This window comes from Amphibalanus amphitrite, unplaced genomic scaffold, assembly GCF_019059575.1.
Source record: "Amphibalanus amphitrite isolate SeventyFive unplaced genomic scaffold, NRLGWU_Aamphi_draft 000298F_arrow, whole genome shotgun sequence".
Classification (NCBI taxonomy): domain Eukaryota; kingdom Metazoa; phylum Arthropoda; class Thecostraca; order Balanomorpha; family Balanidae; genus Amphibalanus; species Amphibalanus amphitrite.
The window spans coordinates 39,991-57,922 of NW_024881793.1; the positions used below are offsets into that span (position 1 = coordinate 39,991).

General features: G+C 50.9%; 1 protein-coding gene across 1 annotated transcript; it reads left to right on the forward strand.

The window, feature by feature from the left end:
- Nucleotides 1-206: 206 nt before the first annotated feature.
- On the forward strand, nt 207-17,893 carry LOC122387770. The gene is made up of 10 exons (XM_043378219.1): nt 207-318; nt 2,858-2,965; nt 3,344-3,517; nt 3,891-4,104; nt 4,356-4,557; nt 4,970-5,137; nt 12,133-12,369; nt 12,997-16,498; nt 16,793-17,090; nt 17,305-17,893. The coding sequence occupies exons 1-10, from the start codon at nt 207-209 to the stop codon at nt 17,435-17,437; spliced, it is 5,148 nt and encodes a 1,715-aa protein (XP_043234154.1). The 3' UTR covers nt 17,438-17,893.
- Nucleotides 17,894-17,932: the final 39 nt, after the last annotated feature.

Sequence of the window (17,932 nt, forward strand, 5' to 3'; positions counted from 1 at the left end):
GACCATTTGTTTGTATGGCTATGCCACTTTTCACTATGTGTCAGTATCATTGACACAATGTGTCCCCAGGATGGTCATGTTGTGGTCTGCTGTCAGTGAGTGTCAGTGTCAGTGTCAGTGACACATCGTGTCGCCAGTATAGTCATGCTGTGCTCTGCTGTCAGTTTCAATGTGTGTCAGTGTCATTGACACGATATCTCACCAGGATGGCCATGCTACGCTCCGCCGCCGTGCTCACCCGCGATAACGTCGCCTTCCTGATGGAGGGCGTGCCCATCATGTACCGCGAGCTGCTCTTTCCCGTGAAGAAGAACGCCGGTGAGTGTGCGCCGGCGCGCCACTGACAGCCTGCGCCGTTGCAGATGATGTGGGCCCAGCTCTGCATGTGGTTGTGGTGCGAGGTATCCGTGGTCGTCGTCGGGTTGATGGCAATGGTGAGGGAGTGGCTGTACCACCGGCGCGTGACACAAGGTGAGCACCGGCAGAGCTAGCAGAGGGACACCACTCACTTTGGAGGTGATGATAGTTGTGAGTTAGCCGTCCAGAAACTTCCGACCAGGAGTTTTTAACTTTTTTTAAGTCGTCATTGTCTAATGCACCACAGCCTGTTACTAATTTATGTCATTGGTGAAGGGTGTGATAACTTTTGTCGGTACTGTATATTCTATAATATGTATGTATTTGTACGTTATTTAAACTAGTTATGTGTGTAAATCCTCGCATTGCACATACTGCCAGATGTCATTATCTCCGTACCTCCTGCTCCCTCGTTTTCAGTTCATTTTATCTCGTGTGTGGGTATAGCATGTGTAAATCTGTGTGGTTATGCTAGACTATTGTTATGCATCGATTCTGTGCGTGTAAATACGTACATATATTTCTCTCGTTTTGGGATATACGGCTTATGAAGATTATCCGGTAATGTTCCGTGATAGTCAAGCATTTCATTGGAATACTGCATGGTGAGAATCGCTGATGTCTCACCTGAATTTTACTTTTGTGGTGTTGGATCTAAGTGCACAGCACATTTTGGTCACAACACGGACAGTGTTAACCCGCGCCGGGCCGGTGCTCTGAGATTCCGCGCCGGGCCGCGGGGGGGTGTTTGAACACCCCCCCCCCTTCTAACTCGGCTCCTGGGCCACGTAGAGACACGCGGTAAGCGGCAATCGAAAGAACGTAAAAATAAGGACGAAAACACTTCGGTCATTTTTTGGGTCAGGTCAAAGGTCAGGTCACCAGAGGTCACCAAAGGCAAAATGTTGACTATTTCAACATTTTGGAAACTGCCAACGGCTATCTCGGGAACCGATAGAGCTACAGCGCCGCAAAAAAGCGCATTCGATAGCCCTTTTACAGACCTTTCTGAGTAATGATCTCAGATTTGACCTCAGGTCAACAGTTTAGCCTCCAGAGGGCAAAAACTCCAAAAATAGCCGTTTTTACGAAACACGTTTTTTTCGGCAATAACTTTTGACTCAAAAGAGCTATGACATTACTTTTGCCAGCATCGTGTTCCTCTCGTCGAGACGCGTCGATTGAACTATAATTTGACCTTGAAAGGTCAACTTGAAAATTTGACCTCAGGTCAAGGTCATGACCTGACCGGAAATGGTCATGTTGGATATCAGTCGATCCGCAACGTCGAGCCGAACACATCTAAGGCGTTTTCAGCGCTCTAGCACTCCTCTATCAGAAGTTATCATCGAAAAACTGTTAGATTCTGTTCGTGACCTGAGATGACCTCGGGGACATAACGAGGGGTCACAGTTGCCATTTTCTGGTTCAGTGTGTCTATTTTACCTACATCTCGATGTTTGAGAGTGTCTAGAATAGCGTTCGTGCAAAACAGACGCTTTTCAATTTTCTCCCATTGACTTATAATGGAGAGGCCGCAAAATTGACCTGACCTTAGGTCACCGATATCAAAATTCCGAGATATACATTTTATAGATTGTGTTGCTCTAATCAATCGCTCAAAGTTTCAAGGCAATCGTTCAGTCGGTGTAGCTATGACGAGCATTCTTATTTTTTTCTGAGGTGAGGTCACTTGGCGTGACCTGGTGACCTGACCTAAGGTGACCTGGGTCTGAAATTTTCACAACATGTGCGGAAAAGATGCACGAACAGGCGTGCCAAAAACGGCGGCGCTCCGCGCCGCCGTTTTTGAGATATCTGCGAAAAACCACAAGGGGGGTGTTCAAACCAAGATACCTATAAGAAACAGGTAGATCCGATGTTTGAAAGTAAAGCCCCAGTCACAAATTTGACGCACCTGTGACATTTCCTGACACCCACGTGACTATTGTATTAACTTTTGTGTTTTGCGATGTTTTGACCTTATTTAAAGTACTGAAAGCTCAAAATGAATGATTAATGTTGTTTAAAGCAGCATATTAATAATTATGTTTGTAAATTATCGATAAGCTGCTTATAGCAGGTCACGTGATTGCTACCAGATTATGTGCTCAGAAAGCATCTTTTCAACCTCGATTTTGAACAATTTTTACCTCCTTTGAGGCCAAATGATGGACGGTTTGAGGCACACGATGAAATGCTGAATCTATTAATGCCAAAATTTGTTCGTTTTTTGCATTTTTAGACTAGTATATCCTGGCTCAAACTTTGACCAGTTTGTGTGTAAACCCTATGGTGAAGGGAAAACTTCACGCCCAGCAGACGTCTTTACAGTGCTGCCAAATCGTGTTTGGTGGGGGTCGGTTCAAACACCCCCCCCCCCCCCGGCCCGGCGCGGGTTAACCAGTGACAGCTTATATCGCTTTATGTTAATATCCCGGAGCCGCAGCCGGAGCTGCAGCCGGAGCCGGGATTGGCCACAGTGATCGTGTTTCCGCAGACCTGGTGTCGCAGGATGGCAGGGTGGCGGTCATCACTGGCGGCTCCCGAGGCATCGGACTGGAGGCCGTCAAAACCATGCTCAAACTCAACATGCACCTCATCGTTGGTGAGTTATTCGCAGCAGTGCGCCCGTTATCTCTCGACTTAATTTCCAATGTATGTTGAAAGCTTATGTGTTTGCTCCGGTTTGTCTGGGGCCTGAACTCAGATATAACGCCTGTCGCCTCGGTTAAAGAAATATGCATTTATTCTGCACTACGCACTCACTGCAGTGATATGTTGTGCACTGCTCTCCGGTCATTGCGTTGTCATCCATTGTCCCTTGCGTTGCGACGGAACGTCCGGACGGCCTTGGTCTGGACTCCACTGGCTATCGTAACCAGAGCATATAGACAACCGTAACCTTGCAGCGCTCTAAACGGACTCTATTTGCGGAACTGCTCCTCTCCTTGACCTATACTAACTCACTCACCGCCCTCGGCAGGCTCCAGCAACCCGGACAAGGCCTCCAAGACGCTGCTGCCGCTGGCCACCGAGGCTGGCGGCCAGTGCAAGCTGGAGGTGTGGCCACTGGACCTCACCAAGCAGGAGTCGGTGCGCGCCTTCTGTCAGCGCTTCATCGACTCGGGCCTGCCGCTACACGTGCTGCTCTGTAATGGTTAGTCGGGAGTTAACGGGGTCTGGGATGGGTCAGGAGGAGCCCTGACTTCTTTTTGCCGGAGGAAAGTGGCAGAAAGCTCGGTGTGACGACTGAGGGTTAGCCATTCTGCTCACAAAACGTAAAATGAAGAGCTTTGTTTGTTTGTTTGTTTAAGGAATTCCTGTTCACCTGTGTAGCACAAAAAAAACACCATTTTTAAGGGCATGATGACAAAAATGTAAATAAGTAAAATATAGTTTTTAGAGCGTGGTTGCACTATTCAATATTCTCTTTGTTCTTGCTACGCTTTGTTTGTCATGCCGAGACTTTTGTGGAACGTTTTTGCTGGCGATGAACGCATTCTGAAGCGGTATGATTCACTCCGTTCCAGCCGGCATCATGTTCTATCCGAAACACGAGCTCACCGAGGACGGCTTCGAGATGCAGATGGCCGTCAACCACCTGGGACACTTCACCATGCAGCACATGCTGTACCCGCGGCTGCGTGAGTCGGGCACCCCCGAGCGGAAGGCGCGCATCGTCAACGTCTCCTCCACGGCGCACAACTGCTGCAGCGGCATGAACTTCGACGACATCATGCTCAGGTAGGCAGGCGGTCGGTCTCGAGACGTCATTGTTCTCGACCAATGTCGATCATCGTTCCAAGTTCTCCGGCGCGTAGAGCGCACGAGGCACGAGTTGGACACAAAACTTCTAGCCCTCTTATCAGTCAATATTTTTTCTTCGGTGCTCTTTTACGTAGTGCTTCGTTTCTGCTGTGAGATAGGCTGACGTATTTGTTTACAAATAACGTAGCAGGTCACTCTTCTAATGTCGGTTGTTATTTTTTTTTCAGCAAAGTGTACTCGCCGAAGGGAGCGTATTTCCAATCCAAGGGCGCCCAGATACTGTGCACCAAGTACCTGGCTAACAAAGCCAAGGATTCGGAAGATAACGTGACCTGCTGCTCGCTCCATCCGGGGGTCATCTACACCGACCTCTACGACTACACCACGCTCTACAAGATGGCCTCGCCCGTGCTCAAGAAGCTGTGGAAGGTATGTGTTCCTCTGTCCGGATTTATTTTACGTTAAGAGTCGAATCGAAGGCTTGTAGATCTCAAAAGAACGCTTGTGGATTTGTTGAACGGTTGACGAAATAGAACTCGTTGAGTCACTTTAGTGTATTATCTAACACATTACGAAAAACATGTGTTCCTTGTTTTGTGCGTTATAGCTAAGCTAGCTTTGTGCAAATGACTCGCGCCAATATCGCGATAAATGTTTAGGTACGGTTGCCCAGCGAGTTTGGTTGAGTTTACTGCGGTCTCTGGCCCAAATGCTGCTCTTTGTCACTGTTGCTTTCTACACGGGCCTGGTGGGTTTTCCAGTGCTGCCCTCTGTCCAGCGCTAGTGCTGTCCCGTTCCCAATGTCTCTCCGTTTCTCACCACTCCCCCGGTGTGTCCACAGAGCCCTCAAGACGGCGCCGAGACGCTGCTGTACGCCTGTCTGTCGCCCGAGTCGGAGGGTGTCACCGGCGCCCACTTTGAGAACGCGGCCGTGTACCGTTCTGCGCGCTACACTGAGGACAAGCAGCAGCAGGAAAAGATGTGGCAGCTCAGTCGTCAGCTCTGTAAGGTAGACGCGTTCAAGGAGGGGGAGCTGTAGGGCGGGCTTCTGGGAGGCCAGCTCTTCGGTCCGGGATCCGCACATATGCCGGCGCTGGGCGCCCGGCCAACGAACATGTTGAGGGGATGAGACCCATGGGATTATTTTCATATTGTATCCTTTATGCGGGACCAAAGCGACGGTGGCGGTGGAAATATATGTGGCATTTGTATTGTCTATACTCTATGTCCTCTGTACCTACTCAATATCCTGCTTTTTTGTACTCTGTTGTGGATCGGCCGTTATTGAACACTTCGTTCTGGTTGTTGTTATCGTCAAGGTGTAAGGATGTTTCTGGGAAAGTGATGCACTTGCTCAAACAACTATATGGCTAAGGTGATGTTATTTACTTAAAGTTCAGCGCAAAGCGCTAGTGGTGCCTGCCAGTTTTGAAAGTATCGGAGCCAGTTTGAGTCCTGCTGAGAATGATATAGCGATGTTGTGAGTTGATATTGACGGAATGATTTATTTTTTGGTCTCATTTGATTCTTCGCTGCTTTATGAAAGAGCTTAGCTCCTATACTCATTCTGGATCTGTATCGTGTTGTTCGTGTTATTTGTTGCGAGGCATAAACAGTTTGGTAAATATTTGAATACAGGCATTCTTATAAATCTCTGGTGTTGATTGAACCATTTTGGCGCTGAACTTCTAAAATCATTATTCAGTCCCTGACCTTTGAATGACTTGTGTTCTACATTTTATTGTGCGGACTCATGCCTCATATTGGGGCGCGGCTGTAAACGAACAATTTGAGGAACTTCATAGGCGTCAGAGAATAGCAGCGATTTTTGTTGAATTATTAAATTTGACAGCTTGCATCCTCACTATTCACATTTAGTATCGCGAATATTTGGACGGAACTTGGCATACTTGCACCCATAGAAGCTGCCAATGCTGCCAGTATGCAAAACACGAATGCAATTGTTTCGATACTGGGGATAACGCGGCTGCCGTTCCGCGCCGTGTTCCGAGTCGACGTGCTGGGGTTGCGTGATATTTCCGCTGAGTTATTTTAAGGTCGTTTCTTGCACGCCTTTCGTAAAAAAAGTAATGGTTGATGAATGGGTAGTCGGTATTGGATGAATTCATCATCATGGGTAGACTGGGTCAACTCTAATCACTGGATGACAGGTCCAACTGGCTGCTGCTGCCAATACTCAGACCATCCCCGCTAGGAATCGCACGTATCAAATGATAGATCTTCCGAGTCAGCGCTCTCACCACCGGAAATTCTATGCTCACTATACAGTGAGTCGGCCGACGGCCAGACAAGTGTGCATCGCGAAGCGTTCATGGTCGATGCTTCTCAACTTTAAGTTTTTTGGTTAGAATAAAGACCAACGTAATTAAACATGTTTCTGTGACATCAGCATGTGTTTGGTTATGTAGTCGGTGTTCTGCAAGAGGTTCGTCAAAATGGGATTACTAAAAAATTAGTGACAAAAATGGAACCCTCACTTTCCCTTGCAATGGCGACAACACTGTCACGTTGCTGGTCCGGCTGTCCTGCAGCAGCAGCTCGCACACGACCGGTGAAACGACACCGTCGCACGGCGTGACGTCACGACTCAGGCGGTGACGTCATGTCGCCGTGACGTGACGGGAAAGTCTTCGCAGTGTTTCGCGTGACGGCGGCCAGCCGCTCGGTGGCTGCACGAAGGAGGTTGGCAAACGGTGGCCGGAGGAGGTTAGACACCTTTTGCGGCCGCTCGGTTACATTACAGATATGAGTTCTTGCACATAAAAGGCACGCTCTATACCCGAGTAGGGGAGAGTGAGGAAAGATGCCCAGGGGTTTGCAATGTCATAAATTATTCGAATTATTCGAATTTTCATAAATTATTCGAATTAAAAGTCATAAATTGGAAGTTATTGCAGAAAAAGGAGGGGGCTTTAAATAGCCGCCCCCCGCCCCCCCCCCCCACCTGTGGGGAGCGGGCTAAGTACCTATCCGTAATGCCGTGACAAATAGGGGAGAGTGGGGAAAGATGCCCAGGGTTTGCTATGTCACATATTATTCGAAAATGACGATGGGAAAGCAAAAACTTGGAGTTTCAACGGAAGCCGACATCATTTTTCTCCAAAAATATCACACTTTCGTGCCTGAAATATTATAACTTTTTTTGCTATTAAGCATTTTCCTGAAGAAGTGAAAGGGGGCATCTTACCCCACAGGGTGGGAAAGACGCCCCCTGACGTTGGGAAAGATGCCCCCTGCACTATAAGTGACATAAATGGGCACGTGAATCGCCTGAACGAATCAGTAGTCCCTTCGAGCCTGCAGTAGACACCAAACGTCATCATAAGGGCCCTCAAAAGTAGTCGTAAGGGGCTTCAGAGGTCATCGTTAGGGCCATCATAGTCCAGCGCGGCCAAACAAGCCTCCGTGGTGGCGTTCGGAGACCACTGTGGGGCTCTTATAGGTCTTCATGATGCTTGAGGGCCCTCGAGCCCATCGTGGGGACCTCCGATGCCAGCGCGGCCCGTGGGGCCAACGTGGGAGCCCTCAAAGGATGTCGTGAGGGGCCCGGGAGCCAATAATGGGGCCCACAGAGGCCGTCGTGAGGGCTCTCAGAGTCAGATGCCGCCCAAAAAGTCGCTATGTGGGCCGAGAGACCGGCATGGGGAGCACCCGACCGTACTGGACTCTCAATAGTCCCAGATCGGCTTTTGTCTACATCACAAGTACCTATGTACAAATAAATGATTTGACGGGCTGTTTGAAGGACAGCCTACGGATTTAGGCGGGCGTCTTTCCCCATCAGGACAGGGGGCATCTTACCCCAAGGTACCGAAGTAACATTAAATCAGTACAATTTGTAAGCCATAAAACTACACCCTGAAACAAACTGTTTGGGACACAGTACAGGCATGCTAATGTATCATGACTTTAGCAAAGGACGCAAACATTATTTACCTTCTTTGATATTTACAATGTTCTGACACCAAAATATTTTTTGAAAGCAGCAAATAAAAAACATGCAATCATCAGCCAGCCGTTGCCCAACTGAGCTTCGCAATTTTTTGTGCAGTTAACAAGGCAGGCTTCCGCTTTACGCTAAGAACATTAATTTCCAGGTCCGATTCTTTGTTTCGCCGCTAGAGGGGGTGGGGCGTCTTTCCCACCCTGGGCATCTTACCCCACTCTACCCTACCCGAAAAAAACGTTTTTACGAGCTATGATGAAACGAAGGAACGAAATCACCGCTCAATGATAAAAAGCACGGCATTGCTATTGGTCACGTAACCGCGTCTGACATCTCGAAGCAGCTCGGACGTCTATACACCTTTACCGTCTTACTTCATTTTCAATGCTGTTTAGGCAACTGTTGTCGTTAGCTTGTAAGTTATTACAGCAATTAACTCAAGCAGGGTTGTAGGCGTTGCGCCACTTCGCTTCATCTGCGTTGTCGCGTCCCTCGGCCTCATCCCGGTCTCGAGTTGTCTGTGCGACGAAACTTTGCACTAACGGGGATTTTATTGACCGTATTCATTGGTCACTCCGGATGTAGGTAGTATTACTGTTAATTGTAAGCCACATGGTGTGTCGTAATTTTTACCTAGAAATTGTTATGAAGTGCTAACCCCCCAACGTTGTTGGTCCGTAGTCGCAACAGTTCGGCACTAGATTCAGTCCACAACTGGTGCTAGTTATGCGTCACCGTAGGTAATGTATTCCACATGGAGACTGCAACGCCCGACGGTGCTGTTAACCCGCGCCCTGGTGGGGTCTGTTTATAACGCGACCTGGTGGGGGGGGGCTATTTTTTGCCCCCCCCCCCCCTCGTATCTCCGAAACTACTGGACGGATCCGCAAAATTCAAACGACGTTCGATAGCCCTGTCAAATTTGTTGAAGGAAACCAAATTTTATTGACCTCGGGGTCACCGATGACGTCACAGGTCAGGTCAAAGATAAAATGTTTCACCGTTCACGGGGCTTCTAGGGAAAGCGCTATAACACCGAGTAAAACGCATTTTGTCGAAAATCAGCGATAAGACGTCAGTTGTCTAGTACATATGTTGCTATTAGAGGTCACTGGTCATACCAGGTCAGGTCACAGGTCAGGTCACCAAAGGTCACCAAGGGTCACCACATGAACCCAACTTTACTAAGGTTGTGCGATGCATGTTTTATGGCCAGTTTTTCATTTCCAACCCAATGGTGTTGGTTATAAGACCATCAGGTACGGTTTAGGTCACTTTCTGGTGGAGGTCAGGTCAAGGTCAGGTCAAAAAAGGTCAAATTTCAAAGTTGATATTTTTGCATAAAATGGGTATCGATTCGATGCAGCTCGTCACGGGGAGTCTAATGGTGGTCTTTGTTTTGCACTACGAGGTCTAGAATTGCTAAAAATTGAGTTTGAAAATTTGACGTCATCAATTTTGAAAAGTTTTTTCGCTATAACTTCGCCAAAAAAAGAGGTATCAATCTAAAATTTGGTATGTGGATGGAAGGCGGTAAGCACTATCAGATATATTCCGGTTTTTGCGAAATTCAAAAAACTTTTTGGATTTTTTCACTATTATATCCCAAAAATCTATTTTTTGATTTTTGGGGTCAAAATCAAAAAAAATCAAAAATCCGAGATAGCAGTTTTGTAGCCCTGTCAATTCTACAGCTTTTATGTTCTAAACATTTTTCTGTATTTGCAAAGCTATAGGCCTGACAGCTCTTCCCGCGAAACCCTTTTTTGGGTCGAAAACGGCAGAACATGACGTCACTCTGACGTCATTTCCGGCCAACCTATCATAGCTTTTGGAAAAATTTTTGGTCAAAATGTGTAAAATTGATGTCCGGGAGGGTACTGAAAGTTTGGTGACGATCGGCGCAGCGGTTCTGGAGATATATCGAAAAGTCTGGAGGGGGGCAAAAAATAGCCCCCCCCCCACCAGGTCGCGGGTTAACCCTGGCCCGTATTCGTGTTTTGCCAGCCGCGAACGTATAAGGGGGGGGGGGGGTCCAACGGGGGTCCGTTGGACCCGGCAAGACCCGGCAAGGGGGGTCCGTTGACCCCCTTGCCGTTTCGCCCGTGACAAGAGAAAGCCAATGATACCCAATTTTAAGGTCCTAGGTCATTGGCTGACCTTCCAAGTCAGGTCAATGATCCAAAAGTCGGAAAAATCGGGAGCTTAGAACGTCGTTAAGTGTGGCTGCTGTGGGGTTTTTCGGGATGCTGATCACGACTATCGTGTTAGTTTTGATCACAGATGATATCTGAATGCATTTAGGTCAGGTCGGGTCAGGTCAGGTCAGGTCAACCAGAAGGCGTCCTGCCGGCAATCCATAGTAGGTATCAACCGCCTAGTGACACCTAGTGCCTAGTGGTGTCAAAGCGCTAGTGGTATGACAGTGTGTGTTTCCGTAATGATAAGACCGCTGCAGTAGTACGAGTGTCAGAGTGTTGTCAGTATTTCAGTCGTGTCAATTGGTGGTGAAAATCTGCTATACTATCATCACGCAAGACGGTGAACCCGCCATAGGACAGCGCCGGCCCCCCTTCGCCGCCGCACAATGGGCGGGCGGGCGCATTTAGCGCGACAAAAATACAGTTTCGCCCATTATGACCCTCGCCCGTATAGAGGAGGGGGAGGGTCGAACGAACGCGGTTTTCCCGCGGTTTTTCGCGATTGTTAATCGTAAAACTTCAGAAATTAAACTTAGGTACCGTCGCATAGTTTCTGTTTGATAAAGCAACGAACATAGCGCACTGAGCAAAGCAGATTGACCACCATGTGATGGATGGTAAACATTGTTGAAAATTTCGCTCATTTTACCGTTGATGGCATTATGCCAGCAAGCTTATTTGGGTATTTTTGAGCGCCCCAGGTATTTCTTAGTTTAAACGCATCCATCATATTTATTAGTTTAAACGCATCCAGTGACGATTCGTGCGTCGCCGTTCAAGATTTGACAGAAATGAGCGGAGCTGCCTCCAGGACACAGAAGTAAAAAAGAAACAGCAGGAACGTTTGAGGCGCTCACGTGTGTAGGTATGTGATTATTTGCATATCGGTCAACTTTTCATCCAGTGACGAGCCAAAGACGGAGAATTACTTTTAAATAATGGGTTGAATGCTACATGATTGATTTTGACTGCATTTATTCTGGACAGCGTCGGAGTCTCTCTCAGTCTCTGCTAAAAAACGATGCAGTGAACTTGCTAGAAATTAGTTCAATTTGCAAATGAGCCGTCTATCTGACATTTGACTGTAACACAGTTCCAGCAGTCGAACTCGACTGGCTCTGATAGTAGCGCAGCAATATTTCACCACCTTGACACGACTGAAACACTGACAACACTCTGACACTCACACCACTGCAGCAGTCCTATCATTACCGAAACACATACTGACATACCTACCACTAGCGCTTTGACACCATCATCACGCAAGACGGTGAGACAGTCATCGGACAGCGGTCGTCGCCGCTCGCCGCCGGTTGGAGCGGTGATCGCGCCGCGCGCTGAGAGTGATCGGTGCGCCGGTTTCCGTCACGGTGCGTCACGAGCGCCGCTGTTCCGCCGCGGCGCGTCACGCGCGTCTCGTCGCGACCGACGCGGCGGCACGAGCGCTCCGATCGTGCCTGAAGCCGGCAGCGGCGGTCCGCTGACAGTGAGTGTGTGCGGACATAAAGGCTGAGCGGGGAGGAGAGCCAGCAGTGTGTCGGAGGCCGTGGAAGCAGTGGTAGCGGAACTTAGCGGACAGACCAGAGGGCCTCTGGGCTCTGACCGATACCGTGGAAACGAGTCCCCTGTGAGACGGCTGGATCGTCTCAGCAGCTGACGTCCAGTGCGGCCAACTAACATGGTGAGACAATCCGGTCACTCCTTTCATTCGTATTGGGCATATTCGGCAATCGGCATTACGATTTAAATTATTTAAATTTGCATTTTTACTTGACGCTCTTCATTTTCAATAATTCGCCCCTGACTATTCCTCACGCTATCGCCTGTCATCGGCAGGGCTCGTGCGGGACCGGCTCGCTGCTGTGGGCGCTGCTGACTGTGGCTGCAGCGAGCAGTAGCACCGCAACCCCAGCGCCAGCGAACGCTGCCGGCACTTCCCTGCTGCTGCGGCACCTGGATGGAGGTGCCGAACAGCGAGCACCGGTCCCTCAGGAGGGAATCAGCCGACGGGCAGACGCTGCCCGAACCGCAGCCAGCCAGTCAAGCATCCAGCACAACGGCACTGCGCCGAAGGTAAGTTGGAAATACAAAAATTTGAAACAAACTCACGGTATATGACGGCCGCGACCTGAAGTTCTGTCTTGTTTCAATCTGTGCTTAGTTAACTCAAAGAATTACATAGCTGTTTTCCCAAATTGCTGGATGGCCGTTTAAAAAGTATTGTCTTTTCCTTGTCAGGTTGCCGGACAGCCAACGGCTAATTTGGATACGCCTTCGCCGAGACAACCAGCGGGCTCTGCAGATGCCAGGGAGCTGCCACCCTCGCCTTCGCAGCCGTCCCCGTTCGTCGTGAAGCCGGCACCCAATTTGGCCGGCGTGGTTCCTCCAGTGCGATACAGAACTCCCAATCACCAACAAGCCCCTGCCAACCAGGGAGCACAGCTTCAAAGACAGCCTCCTCACTCATCATCTCGATTCCCTACTCAGAACCGGCCGCTGCCTGGCCCGGTGGCTCAGTCTGCCACCCTTGCGCTCCGTCAGAACCCCTCGGCGTTTCCTCAGGCCCCGTTGGTAGGCACACAGGGCGCTCAGGCGCCTCCGCGTCTTCCTTCTGTGCCATCACCCAGTCATAAACCACAGTCTGAAATCCAAAAGCCGCCTCGTCCCTCTCAGATCTCCCCTATTGCCTCGCCTCACCAGGCGTCTTCCAGGATCGGTGCCGGGCTCCTGCCGTTGTCGGCGGCTGCAAAGTCCGGCCCTGCCATCGAGGGACGATCACTGCCGGCACAGGCCACCACCGCTCAAGAGAGGCGCGCCAACTGGCAGCCAGGTCACCCGTTCCAGGGCGTACCGCTGGAGGGAACCTACCTCGACCCAGCCCGTGAAACGACCGCAGATGACGAGGAAGATGACGGGAAGATCGTCTACCGCCAGCGTCGACGCAAGGATGGTCGACGAGGCCGATACAACTCACGGCAAGTAAGCGAGGATCGATACGAGGATCAGGAGGAAGCGCCAAGGAACCAGTACAGACGACCGAAGGCAGTACAGCAGGACGAGTACAGAGAGCCTGAGAAAGTTTCGCGGAAACGGCTTGACGCCCCTAAGGAGACTCAGCGGGACTATTACGACGCTCCGGAGGAGGTACAGCGGGATCGGTACAACAACTTCTATCGGAACAGCTACTCCCGCCAGCGAGTGGAGCCCATCACCGACAGCAGCGAGTTCTTCGGCGAGGAGGAGGGGCGTCAAGGTGGACACGGAGGTGCACGCGGTCACCGGCACGCGCTGGGAGAGAACCACGGATACCCTCGTGACCATGCAGCGCGTCACGTCTATGGGGACGGACATCGTGCCGGTGATCCTTACAACATCCGACCGACCGATGAACAGGTGGATCGTGAGCACGCCAGGGAGCAGGAGCACGACCACTACTACAGTCAACAAAGGTTCGACGACGAGTATGATGATGAGCGGGATGAGGGCCGACGCGGCAAGAGGAGGCGCCAGAAGCAGCGCCGACACAGGGGATACGGTCGGGAGCGAGGTGGTCCCGCAGAGCGACCGAGGTACGCTGAATACGATCGACAGCAGGACACCGAGAAAGATGTGAGAAACGAGGGTAGGAGGTACAATAGAGCCCGGCAGACGGGGAGACAGCAGCCTCCTCGCCCTGATGAGGACTACAGCGACTACCCAGCGGACTATCCTGCAGACTATCCGGCCGACTACCAGGAAGACTATGACGGAGACTACTCGGACGACTACGACCGAGATTATACGGCCGACTACCCCGACTCAGAGGAGGCTCGCTTTCCTGTGTCGGAAGACCGTCGTCGGTACCCGCTAGAGAGACGCCGACCTGCACTCAACACTGTCACTACGCGGCGCGCCTACGCACCGGAAAACTTCACTCCGGAGAACTACACTCCAGAAAACTATACCCCCACCCGGCGAAGTTCCTTTCGAGGGATACCTTATACAGCCGAGAACTACGACAGCACGACCGACAGCCGGAGAGAGCCGGCGACCGAGATTCGTCCTGGGCGGGCGGCCGACGAAACCTTGAAAGGACCCGAGCGTCAGGAGAAAGCTGTCGTCCATCGTAGGCGGGCCAGATCCGTCCCTTCCCAGCAGCTAAGCGAACTGCTCAGTGTCAATCACACTGCAGCGCTTAGGGACCTGATCCGTGTCATGGAGACGGCTCGCAGCTCAGATGTGAGCTCACAGAGTCCGGTAAAGCTCGATCAAGAATCAGAGCCTGGGGCGGAGGAAACTGCCGTCCCAGTTAGTCGCGATGCCGAAAATCCTCTCGAAGAAGAGTATCCGGATGAACACGGGGAGCTTCCTAACGAGATGGGATCCGGCATTGCGTCTAGTGTCACATCAGGAAAAGAGTCTAGCCATAACCAAGACGTATCATTCGACGAAAGCATCGGTGCCGACCATGAAAGTGAGAATCAAACAGCCCATCACATCGACGAGACGCAAGTACGTGACTCCCGGCCCAACACAGAGACCTTCGGTGATGACCACTGGCACTTGCAATGGGAAAGTCTGAAGCACAACGTTCCTGCCTTCCGCCGTGGGCTGAACAGTGTATCTAGCCCGACTTCCGTCAAACGCCATCTATACAGCGACACCCTTGAACAAGTGGCCAACCATGTTGAGCGTGATGGCCAATCATCCTCACCAGATCCGGAACGAACGTTGAGCGTCTCTGCCTCGGAGCGATCAACGCCTACACGGGCAGCTTATTTCGACGAGCCCCTGCAGAGACAACAGCGGCATGTGGCCTCGTCTGTCAGTGACCGCCCGGCACAGATCGCAGTCAGCGAGCGAAGGAGCAGCGATGCTCCCGGAGCTCTGAGGGAAATCGAGCCAGTTCAGACCAACAAACTTCACAGCGAGTTCGATCAGCTCGGCGGCCGCCAGCGACTGCAGCGTCTCACCGGCGCATCAGATGACGACGAAGGACCTGGAGGATACCGCGATTCGCTGGGCAGTCGTCGGCCCGGAGGCGTACCCGACGGACATTATGACGACGAAAACCGGTACCACGACGACGACCCAAAGAGGGACGAAAGCCGTGACCGGTACCCGAGCAATGACCGACGCCCGGCCGAGACTCCAAACTACGACATTATTACACCCAACGAGCTTGCCAGTGATGTCACAAGTTATGAGAAGCCCCGTCGATACCGTCGGCCTAAGGGAGACACGAAATATGATGACCGTCGCCAGGAAAATGATGGAAGAGATACGGGCTACCGTTCGGATGGAGATAAGGAGCAGAACAATGCTCCCTACCACCAGCGTCCCCAGCACGGGCAGTTTTATGAAGGCGGCAGACGATATGAGGACGAAGAAAAACATCCCTATAGACGTTACCCGGAAGGAGGAACACGTTATTCCGACTCAAACAAGGCCGACAGTGGTTACCAGGAGAATGAAGAAAAACCGTCCGCGTACCGCAGGCCTTCAGAAGATCCCAGTTACTATGGCGATGAAAGAAGGCCGTCAGAAAGCCCCAGTTACTATGGCGACGAGAGGAAGCCGACGGATGCCACCGACTACCGCCATGACGACAGACCACCTCATTCCACTCGTTATTATGACAGTAGGAGGCCTTTAGACCACGCTTACCATGGTGACGAAAGAAGACCGTCGAACGACAACGTCTATCGCGGAGACGAGAGGAGGCCGTCTGATGATGGCCGTTACTATAGTGACGAGCAGAGGCCATCTGATGATGGTGGTTACCATGGTGATGAAAGGAGGCCATCAAAGGACAGTGACTATCGTGGAAACGAAAGAAGGCCCTCGGATGACGGTAGTTACCATAGTGACGATCGAAGACCTTCTGATGATTCTAGTTACCATGGTGACCAGCGGAGGCCGCCAGCTGACGCTAGTTATCATAGTGATGAGCGGAGGCCGCCAGCTGAAGGTAGTTACTATGGAGACGAGCGGAGGCCGCCAGCTGACGATGGTTACCATGGTGATGAGCGGAGGCCATCTGAAGACGACGGAGGACGACGATACCTGCACGACGAGCCGGAAGAACGCCCCCAATATTACAAAGAACCTGACTCGCGCTACCCAAACTCGGCAGAGGACACCGGTGACGGAGGTTACTATAAGACACCTCATCCTGAAGAGGTAGAGCAGCAGCGACTCTACCGACGACCAGAGGAGCAAGGTTAGTGGAGGGGTGAAAGGATGGGCAACAGCTCACATTAAACCGCACATCACATGCGTTTCTAGTAATGTCATTTTCAACCACCTTCCCAAGATCCGAAGACCTAGATGTTGGATGCTTAGTCCTATGCCTAAGTGCATTTTTATTTTAAAAAAACGCTCATAAAACGGAATTGAAATGTTATGACCAGCTTCCTATGAATATTGACTAAAAGTCACGATTCACGTTCACTCGACTCAGCTCCTGCCTAAGCCTCCCGATTGTCGTCATAAGCTACACATGTTTTTCCCACAGGCCAATATTCACCTGACGGTGGCCGGGACGAGAGCGAGGACTATCCTCAGGATGGCAGCCAACAGTCGAGCACCCAGGAAACGGAGGAGGACTTATACAGCGGTCCTAACCAGGGCTATTACGACAACGGGGCACCCGGCTACTACGGTAACGACGGACCTGGCTTCACCCGTAACCAAGGCGACGATGGACCCGTCTACAACCGTAACCCTGGAAACGATGGACCTGGCTACAGTCGAAATCAAGGAGATGACAGACGATACAACACGGATAGAACCGGAGACAGAACGTCTCATGGGTAAGAAATGAACGTGATTTCTGGCTAAAGTAGCGGTACTAATGTCAGCGATGAAACGTTTAAACATTCGAAGCACATCACCGCTTCCAGTACCATGTCTGGTTAACACTTCTATACTTTGTTCGTATTTGCACCGTTTCTAAGTCACTATGTGTGACCGTCGCACTCAGACCTTTGCCCACAGACCCACGACCTCCCTGACCTTTGCCCTCAGAGCGACCTCGTCACCTGTCCGTGCTAAAGTCCCCGAGCCGGACCAGAGCGAGGCAGACCGCCAGGTGAGCAGCTTCATCAGCCAGATGTTCAAGGAGTACGACCCGTTCCGACGCTCGGAGCAAGCCGTCTGAGGGCAAGACAATCACTCTCTGTGAGCTCGGCTAAAGCGGCACTGACGAGCCGCACCGATACCGACGATGCTGACCGATAAGTCGCGCCGCCTGCAGATGCTGCTTGTTGACAGTGGGGCCCGCGTGGTGTCGGGGCTGTCGCCCTACGATCGGGCAGCCGGGGGAAGGGGGGCTCGCGCTCCGACCAACAGGCGGTGAATCCGGTGTGGGACCTATTTGTGCAAGAGCGCTGTATGTCATATGAGACAATGTAAGGCTTGCCCGCGTGCCTCCGCATAGGCTTTCATCGGGAATATGGCAGCTAGACCCAAAGATATGAAATGATCGTTATTGTATCCTTGGCTGCACTGGTCATTGGTGCACAGTGGCACTATTTGTTTATGGTACATGAGTCAGTTGTTTTATGTTGTCTGTTACACATACCTACATATATGATATATACTCACAATAGTTGAATCGGACTATGCTTATGTTACTATGTAGTTGTTGAGCGAT

Excerpts from the sequence above, each read along its gene's own strand:
- LOC122387770 (XM_043378219.1), top strand. The coding sequence starts at position 207 with ATGGCCATGCTACGCTCCGCCGCCGTGCTCACCCGCGATAACGTCGCC. Across the intron at positions 319-2,857 it reads TCCCGTGAAGAAGAACGCCG|ACCTGGTGTCGCAGGATGGC; the intron begins GTGAGTGTGCGC and ends GTGTTTCCGCAG. Across the intron at positions 4,558-4,969 it reads TGCTCAAGAAGCTGTGGAAG|AGCCCTCAAGACGGCGCCGA; the intron begins GTATGTGTTCCT and ends GTGTGTCCACAG.